General features: G+C 35.9%; 1 protein-coding gene across 1 annotated transcript in view; it reads left to right on the top strand.

Moving 5' to 3' along the window:
- SPOCK3 (SPARC (osteonectin), cwcv and kazal like domains proteoglycan 3) overlaps nt 1-20,174 on the top strand; it is a 448,691-nt gene that overhangs the window by 282,967 nt on the left and 145,550 nt on the right. Inside the window, exon 5 of the mRNA XM_036763292.1 lies at nt 17,241-17,364. Within this exon, the coding sequence (XP_036619187.1) occupies nt 17,241-17,364 (124 nt within the window). The remainder of the gene's footprint in view (nt 1-17,240; nt 17,365-20,174) is intronic.

The raw sequence follows: 20,174 nt of genomic DNA, 5'->3' as shown, positions 1-20,174 counted from the left end.
GGCAGAAGTGGCTCACCCAGGAATTCCCTGATTCCAAAGTATTCTCTTAACTGTCTCCTACACCTCTGTCGGAACATGTGTAGGTCTGGTGAACTGAGGGAAAAGGAAAATAAGAGGCTTAATCAGAGAAAATTGGCTCCCCAATTTCAGCATCAGGGCCCTTCTCAACAAGGGGGCAGGGCCAGAGGAGAGCATAAGGAAGGAGTGTTCAAACAACAGATCCTCAAGTAGGCCAGGGAGAGGATATGTCTGGAGACATCCCTTAATTTCCCCTTTGATGCCTGTGACCTGATGGGTCTAGGGGAGAGGAGGGCTAGAGTAATTAGTTAGAACAAGCCAATGCAGCCATGATAAAGTGGGTAATCTTACCTTCAGCCCTGATTTTGCCCAGGGCTTGGAGAGAAAGGTGGAGAAAGTGGGAGTGCTGCCAAGCCCCAGGATCCCCTGTCATTCCAAGTCTTGAGAAGACTGGAGGATAGCCTACTGGGAGGGGTGGCTCCACCACTTTTCCAAACTCCAATGCCATTTCTGGTCACATGGGCATGGTCCCAGAGCATTGGTTTCTGGGGCTCCTTCAGGGGTGGGTGCCTTGGAAGGGCACTCCTTGGACCAGTGACCTTCCTTGTGGCATTGAAAGCAGGTTTCCCCACTGCCCAAGTTGAAGGCTTCATCTGAGGAGGTGCCCAGTATGGGCATAGGGGCATTCCTTGGACCAGTGACCCTCCTTGTGACATCAAAAGCAGGTTTCCCACTGCCCAAGTTGCCAGGCTTCCTCCAAGGTGGGGAATGGGGTACTGTGGAAGGAAGTTCCTTGGGTCTTTTCCTGGCCATGGCAGCAGCCAAGAATTGAGCATGTTCTCTCTCTCTAGCTCTTTCCCTGTGTTCTCTTTCCTCTGCTGCAACTAGGTCTCTGTTGTTAAGGCCTCCAAAGGCCATCTCCAGTAATTGGGCCTGCGATGTTTTGGGTCCCATTGCCAATTTATGCAGTTTATTCCTAATATCTGGGGAAGACTGATTAATGAAATGCAGGCTAAGCACTGTTGTCCCTTCAAAAGAATCATGATCCACATTTTTATACTTTTTAATAACTTCTACTAGCTGGTCTTGGAAAAGGGCAGGGTTTTCCTCTTCTCCCTGAGCAATTTCCCTAATTTTTTGAAATGCTGTTCTTAGGCCTTCAAAAAGGCAAATTACCATATGGTCCCTCTTTCCCCTATCTTCACTCTTTTAAGAGTCCCATCCAAGGTCACTAGTGGGAGCAGCAGCTGTTTCTGGGGGTATTTTGTGGGGTCATTGCTAACCAAACGATCCTCAAATTTTGGAGCTTGTTGCCATATTTTCCTCTTCAGTGGTACAACAGATAGAGAAGAGGATATGCGAATCACCCCAAGAAAGCTCGAATTGTAGGGACAGATCCCTAAAATCCTCAGTAAACTTAGTAGGGTCTTCTGAGTTCCTCCAGTTTCTCTTTAACTTGAATGAGATCCAAAATGGAAAATGGAACATACACTCTAATTGTCCTGCTAGGGGAGGCATAATCAACGAAGCAATATCATTATTTAACATATATGCACCAAGTGTTATAGCATCCAGTTTTTTAGAGGAGAAGTTAAGGGGGTTACAGTAAGAAATAGACAGCTAAACTATATTAGTGGAGGTTCTCAACCTCCCCTTTTCTGAACTTGATAAATCTAATCTCAAAATAAACAAGAAAGAAGTTAAGAAGGTGAATAGAATTGTAGAAAATGCAGTTATGATAGACCTCTGGAGAAAACTGCATGGGGATAAAAAGGAATATACTTTTTTTCTCAGTGATACATGACACATGCTCAAAAACTGATTATATGCTAAGACATAAAAACCTCACAATCCAGTGCAGAAAGGCAGAAATAGTCAATGCATCCTTTTCAGATCATGATGCAATAAAAATTATTTGTAATAAAGAACCTTGGAAAAATAAACCAAAAATTAATTATAAACTAAATAATCTAATCCTAAAGAATGAGTGGGCCAAAAAACAAATCATAGAAACAATTAGTAAGTTCATTCAAGAGAATTACAATAATGAGACAACATACCAAAATTTACGGGACACAGCAAAAGCAGTTCTTGGGGGAAGTTTTATATCACTAAATGTTTACAAGAATAAAATAGATAAAAAGTCAATCAATGAATTGGGCATGCAGCTGAAAAACCTAGAAAAAGAACAAATCGAAAATCCCCAATTAAATACCAAATTATAAATACTGAATATGAAAGGAGAGATTAATAAAATTGAAATCAAGAAAATTATTATATTAATGAATAAAACTAAGATTTGGTTTGATGAAAAACAAACAATAAAATTGATAAACCTTTGGTCAACTTGATTAAAAGATGAAGAAAACCAAATTACCAGTATCAAAAGTGAAAGGGGTGAATTCACCTCTAATTAAGAGGAAATAAAAAAAATAATTAGGAAGTATTTTGTCCAATTGTATGACCATACATTTAAAAACCTTAGGGAAATGGATGACTATTTACAAAATATAAATTGCCCAGGTTAACAGGAGAGGAGGTAAAATACCTAAATGACCTCATCACAGAAAAATGAAATTGAGCAAGCCAACTTCCTAGGAAAAGATCTCCAGGGCCAGATGGTTTTACATGTAAATTCTATCAAACATTAAAAGAACAATTAATTCTTATACTGTATAGACTATTTGGGAAAATATGTGAAGAAGGACTGCTACCAAATTCTTTTTGTGACACTAATGTGGTACTAATTCCCAAACCAGGATTATTCCACTAATGAATATTGACACAAAAATCTGAATAAATTATTAGCAAAAAGATTGCAGCAACTTATCAGGAGAATACTACATTACAACCAGGTAGGATTTACTCCAGGAATGCAAGGCGGGTTCAATATTAGGAAAACTATCAGCATAATTGATCATATCAACAACAAAACTAGCAGAAACCACATGATCATCTTAATAGAAGCAGAAAAAGCCTTGGACAAAATACAACACACATTCCTATTAAAAACACTAGAAAACATAGGAATAAAAGGAGCCTTCATAAAATTATAAATAGCATCTACCTAAAACCATCAGCAAGCATTATATGTAATTTGGCACTAAGAATGTTAGCTTTAGCATTAAGAGAAGAAAAAGAAATTGAAGGAATTAAAATAAGCAAAGAGGAAACTAAATTATCACTTTTTGAAGACAACATGATGATTTACTAAGAGCATCCTAGAGAATCAAGTAAAAAACTACTTGAAAAAATAAAGAACTTTAGCAAAGTTGCAGGATATAAAATAAACCCACATAAATCCTCAGCATTCCTACACATTACTAACAAAGCTCAACAGCAAGAGATAGAAAGAGAAATTCCATTTAAAGTTATTGTAGCCACTATATGAACACAATTGTGAAACACTTTTCACACAAATAACTTTAATAAATAAATTCACAATAATGATAAATTAACAAATAAAAACCACATCGTGATTCAGCTGAGTTAATATAATAAAAATGACAATTTTATGTAAATTAATTTACTTATTCAGTGACATACCAATTGAACTACCAAAAAATTATTTTACAGAGCTGGATAAAATAATAATGAACTTTATCTGGAAGTACAAGAGGTCCAGAATATGAGGGTAATTAATGAAAAGAAATGCTAGTGAAGGTGGCCTAGCCATACCAGATATTAAGCTGTACTATAAAGCAGCAGACATAAGAAACAGAGTGGTGGATCAGTGGAATAGGTTAGGCACACAAGGTGCAGTAGTCACTGACTATAGCTGTCTACTCTTTGATAAATCCAAAGAATCCAGCTTCTGAGCTAAGAATTCACTATTTCACAAAAAACTGCTGACAAAATTGGAAAACGATAGGGCAGAAACTGTGCATAGACCAATATCTTATACCATACCCAAATAAAGTCAAAATGTGTTCATGTTTTAGGAATAAAGGCTGATACTATAAGAAATTTGGGAGAGCAAGGAACAGTTTACCTATCAGATTTATTGGAAAGGAAACATTTCGTGATACCAAAAGAGATAGAGAGCATTACAAAATGCAAATGGATAATTTGGATTATGTTATTTGAAAAGTTTTTTTATAAAAATGCCAATGCAAGAAAGATTAAGAGGGAAGCAGAAAATTGGGAGGAGATCTTTACAACCAGTGTCTCTTATGAAGGCCTCATCTCTAAAATATACAGGGAACTGAGCCAAATTTATAGGAATACAAGTCACTTCCCAATTGAGAAATGGTCAAAGGATATGAACAGGCAATTTACAGAGGAAGAAATTAAAGATATCTATAGGCATATGAAAAAAATGCTCTAATCACCATTGACCAGAGAAATGCAAATGAAAACAACTCTTAGGTACCACATCTCTCCTGTCAGATTGGCAAACATGACAAAACAGAAAAATGAAAAGTGGAAAGGATGTGGGAAAATTGGAACACTGTTACATTGTTGGTGGAGTTGTGAACTGATCTAGCCATTTTGGAGAGCATTTTGGAACTATGCCCAAAGGGCTATAAAAATTGACCCAGCAATACCACCTCTAGGGTTATATCCCAAAGATATCACACAAGTGGGAAAGCAGCTCTTTTTGTGGTAGCAATGAATCGGAAATCAAAGGGATGCCCATCAATTGGGGAATGGCTAAACAAGTTGTGCTGTCTGAATGTAATGGAATACTATTGTGCTATAGGAAATGGGAAAGATATGGACTTCATAATAACCTAGAAAGACTTACATGATATGATGCTGAGTGACTGGAGCAGAACCAGGAGAACATTGTACACAACCACAGATACATTGATTCCGTGATGACTAACTTCTATAGACCTGGCTCTTCTCAGCAATACAAGGTTCAGTGACAACTCCAAAAGACTCATGATGAAGAGAGCTATCTACATCCAGAGAAAGAACTATGGAGTCTGAATGCAGATTTAGGCAAATTTTGCTCTACTCATTCTTTTTTTCTTTTTTGTTTTTTTTTCTTCTTTCTCATGATTCATTCCATTGGCCATAAATCTTCTTTACAACTTGACTATTGTGTAAATAAGTTCGGTGCGAAGCTATATGTAGAAGATATATTGGATTCCATCCAGTCTTGGCGGGGAGGGAGAAGGAGAGGAAGAGGAAGAAAATCTGGAACTCAAGAACATGCGGAACTGAGTGTTATAAACTAAAAATAACAAATCTTGATTAAAAAAAACAAAAAAAACATAAACTACAAAATGAATCTATATAAAGAAAGTCCTGCTCACGAGGCTTCCACTATTGATTTAAACCCCACATGAATGATTTAATTTGGTTTGATATTAGTTTTCCTTGAGCAAACACTGCACAGCTATACTCTCTTGTCTGAAATACCAATTGGTACCCTTAATCACAAGACAGAATTTGGAAGGAATATGATAAATACATCATTTCTACTTGGGGAAAACTGAAGCGTAAGCAGACCTAGGTTCAGTTCCTGCTTTAACTTGAATTAGCTTGACTCCTGTGCCATGCTATTCTCAGTGTTTCAGATAACTCTTTAAGACTATTAAGATGGAGAGAAGGTTCTGATTCATGTGTGTAAGAGAAACTTTCTCCCTGGGAGTACTATATAACAAAGAAATTACAGGTTGGGTTTTTACATGAAAACATTATGTTGACATATTTACATATTGTGAAAAAATTCAAAATATAATTGTTCATGCTGTTTAGTCATTTCAGTCATGCCCAACTCTTTGTGACACAATTTGAAGTTTTCTTGGCAAAGACACTGGAGTTGTTTGCCATTTTCTTCTCCAACTCAATTTACAGGTGAGGAAACTGAGGCACCAGGGTTAAGTGACTCACATCACTAGTAAGTGTCTGAGGCTGGATTTGAAATCAGGTCTTCCTGACTTCAGGTCAGGTGCTCTAACCAGTGTGCCACTTATGTCTACATAAATGCATGTGCATTTGTACATAGACATTCATATATATATATATATATATATGTGTGTGTGTGTGTGTGTGTGTGTGTGTGTGTGTGTGTGTGTGCATGTATACATGTGCCTATATATGTATGCAGTTTTTATGTATAGATGTGTATGAATTTGTGTGTGTAATTTATTTTGGATGATGTCTGATTTCATTAGTAAAGGGAACTCCCAGTAAGGAAACATACCAAATCAGATAAGCAGCTAAAAGATATTCTGATTCCTGTCATTGAAGGACCAGTGTTTTAAAGATAATAGTATAGCTGTTCTGGCTACAGTCTGGCCCAACTGCAAACTAACAGACCAACCTGTGGCTTTAGCTTCTCAACATTTGCCAAACACTGACTGATATTACAGCACAGTTTGGTCATGGGAATGACATGATTTAACCAAACAAAACAATATGTACTATTTTAGTTGATGGATGGGGTGAAACTCCATGGCAAACCTTTTCTTCTTTCTCTTATGTTTTCTTTGTTCAGGTTTGGTCACATCACATTTCCCTGACCAGAGTTTGGAACTAAAATTGAGTTCTTTCAAAGGTTGCAAGCTAAAGAGTAGGAATTCCATTTGGGCCAGCACTTACCATTTATTTCAATTCAGATAACATTCTTAAAAAGTGGTTTCTTAAAAATGTTTTCTTCTTAATAAATTATCATGCGCTATAATAAAGCATGAAGACAGGCATCTATCAACAAATCTATTATTAAATGCTCTGTTCTGTATCATCTTGGCAATTTTTTACAATAAACATCTTTACAAGTATTTTAATGCAATTGTGAAGTCATCCATTTTTAATATTATTAAAAAGATTTTAAACATTGAAAAAAAGAGTAGCCTAGTGCACTGAAAGGTTAAAGTTTAAAAAGACTTGCCCAGGGTCACTCAGTAATTGTGTGTCAGAAGTAAGACTTAAACCCAGCCCTTTCCAAACTGTCTCATTACGTGTCTATCTGTATAACATGTACTTTGCAAATGTACATTCAAAAATTATTTCATTTCATGTCCTAGTAACTTTTTATGTCTATCATTTTTTTCTGTGATAATGATTGTTATCCAGTCATTTTTCAATCATGTTCAACTCTTTGTGGCCCCATTTGTCATTTTCTCTGCGTGGTTTGCAATTTGCCTCTCCAGTCCATTTTACAGATGAGGAAACTGAGGCAAATTGAGTTAAATGATTTGCCCTCGGTAACAGAGAGTTACCGAGGCCAGATTTGTGAGGCCAGATTTGAACTCAAGAAGATGAGGCTTCCTGATTCCATGCTCAGCACTTTATACACTAAGCTACTATGTTTGAATTGTTTCCTAAGTAGCTATGATGCATATGTTCTTCCAATTTCTGTCTTGTGATGGATGACACTCATTGGTAGCTCAGACAGGAAAGGGAAGCAGTGTGTTGTACTCAGGGGAGATAGCAAAACTAAATCATCTGCATAGGGTTGAGACCCCGGTTGGTAATCTCATTAGCAGTACTTTATTATTCATTAAATGGGAGTATCAAGAACAGTTATCAGTGCTTCTAGAATGTGATGTAAGGCTCTGAGAACCTCTAAGTTCATGAGTACTAAGAGAGTGTTAAGTGTGGAAGTATTCTCTTCATTGCCCTAAATGGCTTAGGGTTTTTAAATCCCCAAGCACCACACAGCTGAGAAATGAAAAGAAATAAAAACATATTTATGTTCGAAATAAGAAATAGGAAGTCTGACAAAAACTGGAATATAAGTTAAAAGTGCTGATAATTAAAATGAATACCTTGAAATATCATAAAATATGAAATAATCAGACTTTGAATCACCAGGCACATTTTTGCATTTTGTGGTTTAGTGGATATTGAATAAGGTAACGTGTATTGTCCTGAAATATATCTCTTTTTAATACCAAAGTAATTTACATAAATCTAGCAAAATATGCATAGTATTGACTCTGCCTGGAAATGATAGTCTCAATTAAAATATGCATGTATATATATAAATACATGGGAAAATAGGAATGTGTTCTTTTGGGATGCATCCCCGCAGACTAGTACTACTTATGATTTATTCAGGAATCTTTATTAAACACCTACAATTTTTAAGTGTCCATGCTAGTGAAATAAGGAAAAAGAATTCCTGGTCTTTGAGGGGCTCACATTCCAATGTTCACAGGAAAGGAATGATAGAACTTTTAAACACATAAAGGTGTTTACTATAGCTCAAATGGAGCCACTGACTTGAAAAAAATGTAAACAAAACAAAGCAAACAAACAAGCAACTATCAATAACAAAAAAACCCATCACCTAGCCAAGCTCAGCTTCTGCCTAGATATGTAAGACAAAGGGAGACTTTTTCATTTCCCTGGAATTCGTACCCCTATTTACCAAAAAAAAGTAGCTATATTAATCATAGATAGGGTTAATTGGAAAGAACACTTCTTTTGTGATTTTTTTTTTTACCTTTTAGTTTACAATTCTAAGTTCCAAAAGTTTAGAGCTCCAAATTTTCTCCCTCTTCCTCTCCTCTCCCCTGCCCCTGAAGACAGCATGTAATCTGTTATTAGTTCCATCTATACCTTCACATTAAACTTATTTACACAATAGTCAAGTTGTAAAGAAAAATTATAACCAATGGAATGAATCACGAGAAAGAAGAAACAAAACCAAAAAAAGGAAAAGAAAAAGAGAGCAATCAGTTTGCCTCAATCTGTGTTCAGACTACCTAGTTCTTTCTCTGGATGTGGATAGTTTTTTCCATCATGAGTCTTTCTGAGCTGTCTTTGAACATAGTATTGTTGAGAAGTGCCAAGGCTATCAACTTTAGTCATCATAATCTGTAATTGTGTATACTGTTCTCCTGGTTCTGTTCCCTGCACTCAGCATCAGATCACTTAAGTCTTTCCAGGTTCTTATGAAGTCCGTCTACTCCTCATTTCTTATAGCATAATAGTATTCCATTACATTCATGCACCACAAATTGGTTAGCCATTGCCCAATTGATGGGCATTCCCTTGATTTCTAATTCTTTGCCACTACAGAAAGAGCTGCTGGAAATATTTTTTGTACATACAGGTCCATTTCCTACTTGTATGATCTCTTTGGTGTACCATCCTGGAAGTGGTATTTCTGGGTCAAAGGGTATGGACTTTTTTATAGCCCTTTAGGCATAGTTACAAATTGCTCTTCAGAATAACTGGATCAGTTCACAACTTCACCAACAATGTACTAGTGTTCCAATTTTCCCACATCCTTTCAGCATTTATGATTTTCCTGTTTTGTCATGTTGGCCAATCTGACAGGAGAGATGTGGTACATAAGAGGTCTTTTGATTTGCATTTCTCTAATCAATAGTGATTTAGATTTTTTTTCATAAGAATATGGAAATCTTTAATTTATTCCTCTGAAAACTGCCTGTTCATGTCCTTTTGCCATTTATCAATTAGGGGATGACTTATATTCATATAAATTTGACTCAGTTCCCTGTACATTTTAGATATAAAGCATTTATCAGAGACACTAGTCGAAAAAATTCCTTCCCAATTTTCTGCTTCATTCCTAATCTTTGTTGCAAAGGCTTTGTACAAAAACTTTTTAATTTAACATAATCAAATTATCCATTTTGCATTTCATAAAACTCTCTTTTTCTTCTTTGGTTACAAATTCTTCCTCTTTCCATAATTTTGACAGGTAAACTATTCCTTGGTCTCCCAAATTGCTTATAGTATCAGCCTTTATTCCTAAATCATGAACACATTTTGACTTTATTTTGATATACAGTAGATATTGCTCTGTGCCCAATTTCTGCCATGCTATTTTCCAGTTTCCCCAGCAGTATTTGTGAAATAGTAAGTTCTTATCCTAGCAGCTGGACTTTGGTTTTATCAAAGACTAGACTGCTATAGTCACTGACTGCTGCATCTTGCGTACCTAACCTGTTCCACTGACCCACCACTCTGTTTCTTAGCCCATATCAAATAGTTTTGATGACTGCTGCTTTATAATACAGGTTAATATCTGGTATGACTAAGTCCCCTTCTCTAGCATTTCTTTTCCTTAATTCCCTTGATAATCTGGATCTTTGGTTTTTCAGATGAATTTTTTTATTATTTTATTCAGCCCTGTAAAATAAGTTTTTGTTAGTTTGATTGGTATGGAACTGAATAAGTAAATTAATTTAGGTAAAACTGTCATTTTTATCATATTAGCTCATCCTAACCAAGAGCAACTTGTTTTTCCATTTATTTAGATCTGACTTTATTTGTGTGAAAACTGTTTTATAATTGTGTTCATATAGGCCCTGGGTTTGTCTTGTCAGGTAAACTCTCTAATATTATGTAGGATCTACAGTAACTTTTTTTTTATAAATTTCTTTATTTATTTTTAGTTTACCACACACGGTTCTACATAGTTTTGAGTTCCAGTTTTTCTCCCCTCCCTCCCCCCTCCCTCCCCAAGATGGCATGAAGTCTCATATAACTGTCATGTATAACTTCGTATTGAATTAATTTATGCACTAGTCAAGTCGTGGAGAAGAATTTTGACCAATGGAATGAATCATGAGAAAGAAGAAACAGAACCAAAAAAAAAAAAAACAAAACCCCAAGACAAAAACAAAAGAGAAGCAGAAAAGGCGAGCATGTAGTGTGCCTCAGTCTGTATTCAAACTTCGCAGTTCTTTGTCTCGATGAAGATAGCATTCTCCATCATGAGTCCCCTGGAGTTGTCCTTGCCCCTTAGGTTGCTGAGAAAAGCGCAGTATGTCAGTAACTTTAAATGAAATTTCTCTTTCCATCTTATGTGGTTGGGCTTTGTTTTATATACATATATATATAGATAGATATAGATATAGATATAGATATAGATATAGATATAGATAGATAGGAATGCCGATGATTTATGTGGGTTTATTGTATATCCTGCAACTTTGCTAAAGTTATTTATTATTTCACATAGTTTTTACATCATCTGCAAAGAATGATAACTTAGTTTCTTCATTGCCTATTCTAATTCCTTCAATTTCTTTTTCTTTTCTCTTATTGCTGAAGCTAACATTTCTAGTACCAAATTGAATGATGGGGGTGATAATGGATATCCTTGTTTCACCCCTGATCTTATTGGAAATGCATCTATCTTATCCCCATTACATATGATGCTTGCATGTGGTTTTAGGTAGATTCTACTTGAGATTTTAAGGAAGACTCTGTTTATTCTTATACTTTCTAGTGTTTTAAATAGGAATGGTGTTGCATTTTGTCAAAAGCTTTTTCTGCATCTATTGAGATTATCATAACTTTTCTGTTATTTTTGTTCTTGATATGATAAATTATGCTGATAATTTTCCTAATATTGAACAAGCCTTGCATTCCTGGAATGAATCTTACCTGGTCAGAGCATATTATTGTTTTATTGTTTTTCCATTTAATTAGATCTGACTTTATTTGTGTGAGAAGTGTTTTGTAATTGTGTTCATATAGGCCCCAGGTTTGTCTTGGCAGGTAGACTCCCAAATATTTTATAGTGTCTACAGTAACTTTAAATGGAATTTCTCTTTCTATCTCTTGCTGTTGGGCTTTGTCAGTAATGTATAGGAATGCTGAGGATTTATGTGGCTTTATTTTATATCCTGCTACTTTGCTAAAGTTGTTTATTATTTCAAGTAGTTTTTTACTCGAATCTCTAGGATTCTCTAAGTAAATCATTGTATCATCTGCAAAAAGTGATAATTAGTTTCTTCTTTGCCTATTCTAATTACTTCAATTTCTTTTTCTTCTCTTAATACTAAAGCTAACATTTCTAGTACCCAATTGAATAATAGGGGTGATAATGGACATGCTTGTTTCACTCCAGATCTTATTGGGAATGCATCTAGCTTATCCCTGTTACATATAATGCTTGCTGATGGCATTAGGTAGATGCTATTTATGATTTTAAGGAAGATTCTGTTTATTTCTATGATTTCTAGAGTTTTTAATAGGAATGGGTGTTGTATTTTGTCAAAAACTGTTTCTGCATCTATTGAGATTATCATATGGTTTCTGCTAGTTTTGTTGTTGATATGCTCAATTATACAGATAATTTTCCTAATATTGACCCATACTTGCATTCCTAGACTAAATCCTACCTGGTCCTAGTGTATTATTCTCCTAATAAGTTGCTGCAAACTTTTTGCTAACATTTTATTAAAATTTTTGCATTAATATTCATTAGGGAAATTGGTCTATAATTTTCTTTCTCTGCTTTGACTGTTCCTAGCTTAGGTATTAGTACAATATTTGTGTCATAAAAAGAATTTGGTAGGACTCCTTCTTTGCCAATTTTCCCAAATAGTCTATAAAGTATGGGAATTAATTGTTCTTTAAATGTTTGATAGAATTCACATGTAAAGCCAACTGGCCTGGGAGATTTTTGGGGGGGGAGTTCATTGATGGCTTGCTCAATTTCTTTTTCTGAGATGGGGTTATTTAGGCAATTTACTTCCTCTTCTGTTAACCTGGGCAAAATGTATTTTTATAAACATTCATCCATTTCCCTAAGGTTATCAATTTTATGGGCATACAATTGGGCAAAGTAATTCCTAATTTTTGATTTAACTTCCTCTGTCTTGGAGGTGAATTCACCCTTTTCATTTTTGATGCTGGTAATTTGGTTTTCTTCCTTTTTTAAATCAAATTGACCAAGGCTTTATCAATTTTATTGTGTTTTTTTTCTTAAAACCAGCTTCTTCATTTTGGCTGCCTTTTTCCTGGGTTTTTAAGTCCATCTTTGCTTCTGTGGCACAGGGGGCTTTATCCCAAACTTCTTTTCTTGGGAGTTAGGGGCCTGGTTACTGGCTTTGTATGAGGTGGCCTCTTGTTTTGTCAGCTAGAAGCTATATACTGCTGCAGCTCACCTTGTGCTGAGCTGAACCTGGCTGGCATGTACCAAGGATCGATGCCCAGAGAAGTCTTAGCCACTCCCCCTAGTACACTGAGAGCCACCACCACCACCACCCCGCCCAGAAGCCTATTCAAATGGGCTGGAAAGATCTTCTCATTTACTGATTGCCTTTACAAATGTCAAGTGGATTCTGAAAAGAAATGCAAGGGAAGGTGGTCTAGCCATACCAGATCTAAAATTGTATTATAAATCAGCTATCATCAAAATCGCTTGGTAATGTTTAAGAAATAGAGTGTTGCATCAGTGTAATGAGTTAAGTGTAGAAGATACAGTAGTCAGTGACTATAGTAACCTACCATTCGATAAAACCAAAGACTTCATCTTCTGGCTTAGGAACTCACTATTTGACCAAAACTGCTAGAAAAACTGTAAAATAGTATGGTATAAACTTGGCAGAGACCAACTTTTTACATCATATACTAAGATAATATCAAAATGTATATGTGATTTAGACATAAAAAGTGACATTGTGACCATTTTAGGAGAGGAAGGAATAGTTGTAAGATCTATGGAGAAGGGAAGTATTTACAACTAAACAAGAGGTAGAGACTGCTATGAAATGTAGAATAGATAATTTTGATTACATTAAATTAAAAAAGATTTTAAACAAACAAAGCCAATGGAACCAACATTATAAGGGAAGCAGAAAGCTAGGAAACAATTTTTATAGGCAGTGTCTCTGATAAAGGTGTCATTTCTCAATTACATAGAGAACTGAGTCAAATTTCAAAGAATGCAAGTCATTCTACAATTGATAAATGGTGAAAGATTATGAATAGACAAGTGTTTGGATGAATAAATTAAAGCTACCTGTAGTCATAAGAAAAAAATACCCCAGATTGCTATTGATTAGAGAAATGCAAATTATAACAACTCTGACATACCACCTCACACCTAACTGGCTAATATGACAAAAAAGGAAAATGATAAATGTTGGCAAAGATATGGGAAAGTTGGAACACTAATGCATTGTCAGTGGAGTTGTGAACTGATTCAGCCATTCTGGAGAGCAATTTTCAACTATAGGTACTATAGAACTATGCCCAAAGAGTTATAATACTATGCATACATTTTGATCTAGCTATACCACTACTAGGTTTGTTTCCCAAAGAGACCATAAAAAACTGAAAAGGACATACAAGTACAAAAATATTTATTGCAGCTCTTTTTTTGGGGTTTCAAAGAATTGGAGTTTGACAGTATGCCTATCAATTGCATAATGGATGAATAAGTTGTGGTATATGAATGTAATGGAATACTATTGTGCTATAAGAAATGATGAGCAGTCAGATTTCAGAAAAACCTAGGGAGACTCACATGAACTGATGCTGAGTGAAGTGAGCAAATCCAGGGAAACATTGTACACAATAACAGCAACATTGTATGATGATCAGCTTTGATAGACTTAGCTCTAACCATCAAAATAATGATCTAAGACAATTCCAATGTATTCAAGATGGAAAATACTATCTCCATCTGAAGAAAGAACTATTGAGTCTCGAGGCAGCATGAAGTATGCCATTTTCTCTCTCTCTTTTTTCCTTGTACTTTTTTCTGATGCTTTTGTAACCTAATGTGGAAAGATGTTTAACATGATTGTACATATATAGCTTATATCAAATTGCATGCCATCTTGGAGAAGAGGAAGGGGAAAAATTTGGAACTCAACCTTCAACCTTATAAAATGAATGCTGAAAACTAAAAATTAATATTTTTTTAAAAATAGTCCTATCTTCTCATTATGTGTCCAAGCATTTAAACTTCAGCTTCAGTATTTGACCTTCTAATGAACAGCCTACAATAATTTTTTAAAGTATTGACCAATTGACACCATTCAGTCACATGTAACTCTTTGTGATCCCTTTTGACATGTTCTTGGCAAAGATACTAGAGATATTTGCCATTTCTTTCTCCAGCTCATTTTCAGAGGAGGAAACTGAGGCAAACAGGGTTAAGTGACCTGGCAAGTTTGTCATAGCTAATTATTATCTGAAGCTAGATTTAAACTCAGGTCTTCCTTACTCCAGGCCCAGCATTCTATACATTGCACCACCTAGCCCTGACATATTACACCCATACTGTATATATTTCCAGCTTGTGATATACCTGTTAAAGCTTCTGTTATGATGGCATAGCATCAATCTTGAGTCACTTCTACAACACACTGAGGCATGGGAGTCCTAATAAAAATGATAAAAATCACCATAATTATTTGCTATTAATTTTAGCCGCCTAGATTTTTATAACACTTAAAGTTTTACTGTGTTTTCCTTATTGTCACAATCCTAAGTCAATCCCTTGTCACTTCTTACCTGGACTATTTCAGTAGCTTCCTCTTTGGTATTAAGCCTCTCTCTACTCCATCTCCCCCTCAAATACCTGTGAATTGTCTAAAGTTCAAATCTGACAAGGTCATTCCTCAATAAGCATCAGTGGCTCTCTATTACTAATCTGTCTTTTAAATCTCTTCTCAACCTTCTCCCTTCTTATCCTTCTGGTCACATGTTGCTTCCTTCCTGGCACTTTGTGATCCAGTTATGCAGGTCCCTTCCCTGTTTCCACATGCTGTCCTGAATGCCTCAAATACACTCTTTTCTTACCTCTGCCTCTGGAAATCCTTGCTGTCTTTGAAGATTCTTCTCAAGAAACACATACCTTCTCATCGATCTCCCCTCTTTCAAATGTATCCCCTCCCTCCATTTTGTATAATTTAAAAACTCCTTGAGAACATGGAAGGCTTTGCTTTGTCTTTCTTTTAACCTAGTATCTGGCACGTAATGAGTAGTTAATATATGCCTATTAGTTGGTTGTTGAATGTGGGAAGATCTTCCACAAAAAGTAATGGTTGTTGCCTTTTGCTCCCAAAGAGAACCAAAATGACATTATTATGTTGGTGTCAAGGTACAGTGGGTTCAACTGTGGCTGATCATACCGATATGATCTTGAAAGGCTCTACCCACAAAAAGTCAACTGTATTGGAAAGTCACATTGTAATCCCAAAGTCTTTCACTTTATCTTGGCCTCATTCTGTGCAGTGTATCAGGGAAAAGTTAAAATGAAAACATTGACTGGCAGCTCTTTTGGGTGGTTTACAGTTGATTCTGATATTTAGTTCCGCTCATTCAAGCAAGCCTTTATTGATCACCAATCAAAGGTAAATCACCCTGCTAAGTGCTAGACACAAAGACTAAATAAAATAGTCTCAGCCCTCAAGGAGGTTATTTTTATGGGAGGATACAAATCACCTTCCTTGTCTGTATCAACCAGAGCTCCTAGGTTCTGGGAAATAATAAAAATAAAGTGCCATAGTGTGAGAAGTCAAAAAAGCAGGAAGAGAAGTAGAAAAAGAAGAAGGGGAAAGAAGACATAATAGCTAAAAAACATATACTTTCTAGCTGATTTTGCCCTGACCTTGTTGAAGCCAGCTAGAGCACAATGTCTCCTAGAGGAGTGGGACAAAGAGGGACAGCAACCAATTTGAACTTAAACTGAGCTCTGTCTTTTGTGATACAGCAGTCAAGCAATTTGTCCAAGAGTTAAGTGAACAAACTGAAGTGCAGAATTCAAGTTGTTATTTTGATATCTATGAAAAATTAAAAATTAAATAGAGAGGAAAGAGGAGTGGTTTCCCTGTATTCTCTAGAACAGAATCTCATCCCTTCACTTTTTTGCCTTTTTTCTCTCTTTTTGAGGCCAAGGAGAGTAATGATCTACAGCTTTATGGTCATTTCTCTACTAGCAAATTTATATTTAATATTTCAAAACGAGCAATATGCAACATGATCTCCCTACATTAGTTGTGAAAACCCAAAACTCAAATGACATCTTTTCTTTTCTTTTTCCTCATTAATGAACTATATTTGTTCTGACATAGGTTGAGCATAAAGAGTAGGTAATAATTCATTGTGGTCTCTGTTCAGATATGACAATTTCCATTTGCCTTCCTCATAATGGGCAATGCTATTTGGCCTCCTCAATCTTCTCAGAAGGTGTGGCTAATGTCTTCACTTTCTCTCTCCATGAAGTCCACAACCTTTCAAAACTCACTTCATGTTAAAATCAAAGCATAATCTCTTTGTGTCTAAGATAGCATTCGGTATCTGAAATAAGTTAAGTATTTTTAAGTTAACCTTTTGTAGATAATCCTTTTATTTTAGTGGCAAAAGATACCCTAAATCATTAAATAATTTAAAGTATTTCTCCATAGTGGAATTGAGCAGCAACATTGCAACACAGACAAATGATTCTAATTTTAAGAGCCTGGATAGCAGTAAAGGAAAAGTATAATAACAGATATCACTGAGCCATTATTCTTGTCTAAATGTGCTCCTTTTTTTAACAGTATGAAAGAAACTGGATTAAGTCATAAACAGTGGAAGGGTCCTGTTTCATCCATCTGCAAGCAATGTCCAATGGTTTACACGAATCCTGTTTGTGGTTCAGATGGCAACATTTACTCTTCACAGGTAAAATGTAACATCATTTAATTAAGAACTTTACACTAATAATATGTTTTAAAATAAGAGTTCCCCTGCAGAGGAATAAATCTTAGTTCATAGGATTTAGAGGTGCGAGGCATCTAGGAGGTCATGTGTTTCAATTACTTGATCTCGTAGGTGACCTTGGACAAATCATTTCATGTCTCAGGGTTTAGTTGCTCATTTATAAAATAAAGTGGTCATAATTAAAAGGGATCTCTATGTTCTTCTTCTTTGTTTTTCTTTTGTATTATTACTCTATTGCTCTAAATCCTGTTACGTCTTTGTTCATTAACATAAATAATTGGTAAAAGTATCTCAAAAATATAAGCAATTCTAAATATGGTTACCCTTTACCTGTATTGCTCATTCCAATACAAATTTTCTTTTAAGAGGTAAAGGCTAAAGTTACAAATAAGCTCAAAGATTCAAGCACTAAATGGCTTTTTTTTTAATTTCCATAATTACTTACATGTAGAAAAGAAACAAATCTTAAGAACAGCATGTATCTGTGTTACCATTGCTGTTCAGTCATTTCAGTCATGCCTGATTCTTTGTGACCCCATTTGTGGTTTTCTTGGCAAAGATACTGGAGTGGTTTGCCATTTCCTTCTCCAGCTCATTTTACAGATGAGGAAACTGAGGCAAACAGGATTGAGTGACTTGCCCAGTGTCTGAGGCCAGATTTGCACTCAAGAAGATGAGTCTTCCTAACTCCAGGTCCAGCACTCTCTCCATTGGGCCACCTAGATGACCCATGTATATATGTACTCATATCCTTTTTATTTATGTCACTGTTCAAATATTGATAGGTGTTCAAAGCTCCTCATAACCTGTCTCTCTCTCTCGCCTTTCATGAATTATTACAACTTACAACCCTCCCCCCATGTATTTGCCATTGTTTGACACTGACCTTCTTGCTGTTCCTCACACACTATATTACATCTCCTCCCTCTAGGCATTTTTACTGGCCATCCCCTATATCTGGAATGTTCTCCTTCCTCACTTTGGGCTTCTGGTTTCCTTTAAACGCTAGCCAAAATCCTACTTTCTACAGAAAGCCTTTTCCCCATGCCCCTTATTTCTAAGATCTTCCCTCTGTTGATTATCTACAATTTATCTTTTTTTTTTAATTTAAATTTATTTATTTAACATATTTGGTTTTCAGCATTGATTTTCACAAGAGTTTGAATTACAAATTTTCTCCCCATTTCTACCCTCCCCCCCACTCCAAGATGGCATATATTCTGGTTGCCCTGTTCCCCAGTCAGCCCTCCCCTCTATCACCCCCCTCTCCTCTCATCCCCTTTTCCTTTCCTTTCTTGTAGGGCAAGATAAATTTCTAGGCCCCATTGCCTGTGTATCTTATTTTTTAGTTGCATGCAAAAACTTTTTTTTTGTTGTTTTTGAACATCTGTTTTTAAAACTTTGAGTTCCAAATTCTCTCCCCTCTTCCCTTCCCACCCACCCTCCCTAAGAAGTCGAGCAATTCAACCTAGGCCACATGTGTATCATTATGTATAACCCTTCCACAATACTCATGTTGTAAAAGACTAACTACATTTTGCTCCTTCCCAACCCATCCCGCTTTATCGAATTTTCTCCCTTGACCCTGTCCCCTTTCCAAAGTGTTTGTTTTGATTACCTCCACCCCCATCTGCCCTCCCCTCTATCATCCCCCCCTTTTATTTTTTTTTAATCTTCCTCCCTCTTCTTTCCTGTGGGGTAAGATACCCAACTGAGTATGTATGGTATTCCCTCCTCAGGCCAAATCTGATGAGAGCAAGGTTCACTCATTCCCCCCTCACCTGCCCTCTCCCCTCCTCCCACAGAACTGCTTCCTCTTGCCACCTTTATGCGAGATAATCCACTCCATTCTATCTCTCCCTATATCCCTCTCTCAATATGTTGCTCTCTCATCTCTTAATTTCATTTTATTTCTTTTAGATATCTTCCCTTCATCATCAACTCACCTTGTGTCTGCTCTCTCTATTTTACATATATATACACACACACGCATATATATATATATATGTATATACACATACATACATACACATACACATATATATACATACATACTCATACATACATATACACATAGATATATACATACATACACATTCACTTATATATATATATACATAAACATATATATATATATATATATGCATATTCCCTTCAGCTACCCTAATACTGAGGTCTCCTGAATCATACATGTCCTCTTTCCGTGTAGGAATGTAAACAAAACAGTTCAACTTTAGTAAGTCCCTTGCAATTTCTGTTTCTTGATTACCTTTTCATGCTTCTCTTGATTCTTGTGTTTGAAAGTCAAATTTTCTATTCAGTTCTGGTCTTTTCACTGAGAAAGCTTGAAAGTCCTCTATTTTATTGAAAATCCATATTTTGCCTTGGAGCATGATACTCAGTTTTGCTGGGTAGGTGATTCTAGGTTTTAATCCTAGCTCCATTGACCTCCAGAATATCGCATGCCCTTCGATCTCTTAATGTAGAAGCTGCCAGATCTTGGGTTATTCTGATTGTGTTTCCACAATACTCAAATTGTTTCTCTCTGGCAGCTTGCAGTATTTTCTCCTTGATCTGGGAGCTCTGGAATTTGGCGACAATATTCCTAGGAGATTTCTTTTTGGGATCTATTTGAGGAGGCGATCGATGGATTCTTTCAATTTCTATTTTGCCCTGTGGCTCTAGAATATCAGGGCAGTTCTCCTTGATAATTTCTTGAAAGATAGTATCTAGGCTCTTTTTTTGATCATGGCTTTCAGGTAGTCCAATAA

The sequence above is a fragment of the Trichosurus vulpecula genome, chromosome 6 (assembly GCF_011100635.1).
Source record: "Trichosurus vulpecula isolate mTriVul1 chromosome 6, mTriVul1.pri, whole genome shotgun sequence".
NCBI lineage: Eukaryota > Metazoa > Chordata > Mammalia > Diprotodontia > Phalangeridae > Trichosurus > Trichosurus vulpecula.
This window is presented reverse-complemented; position numbering and strand designations above follow the sequence as displayed.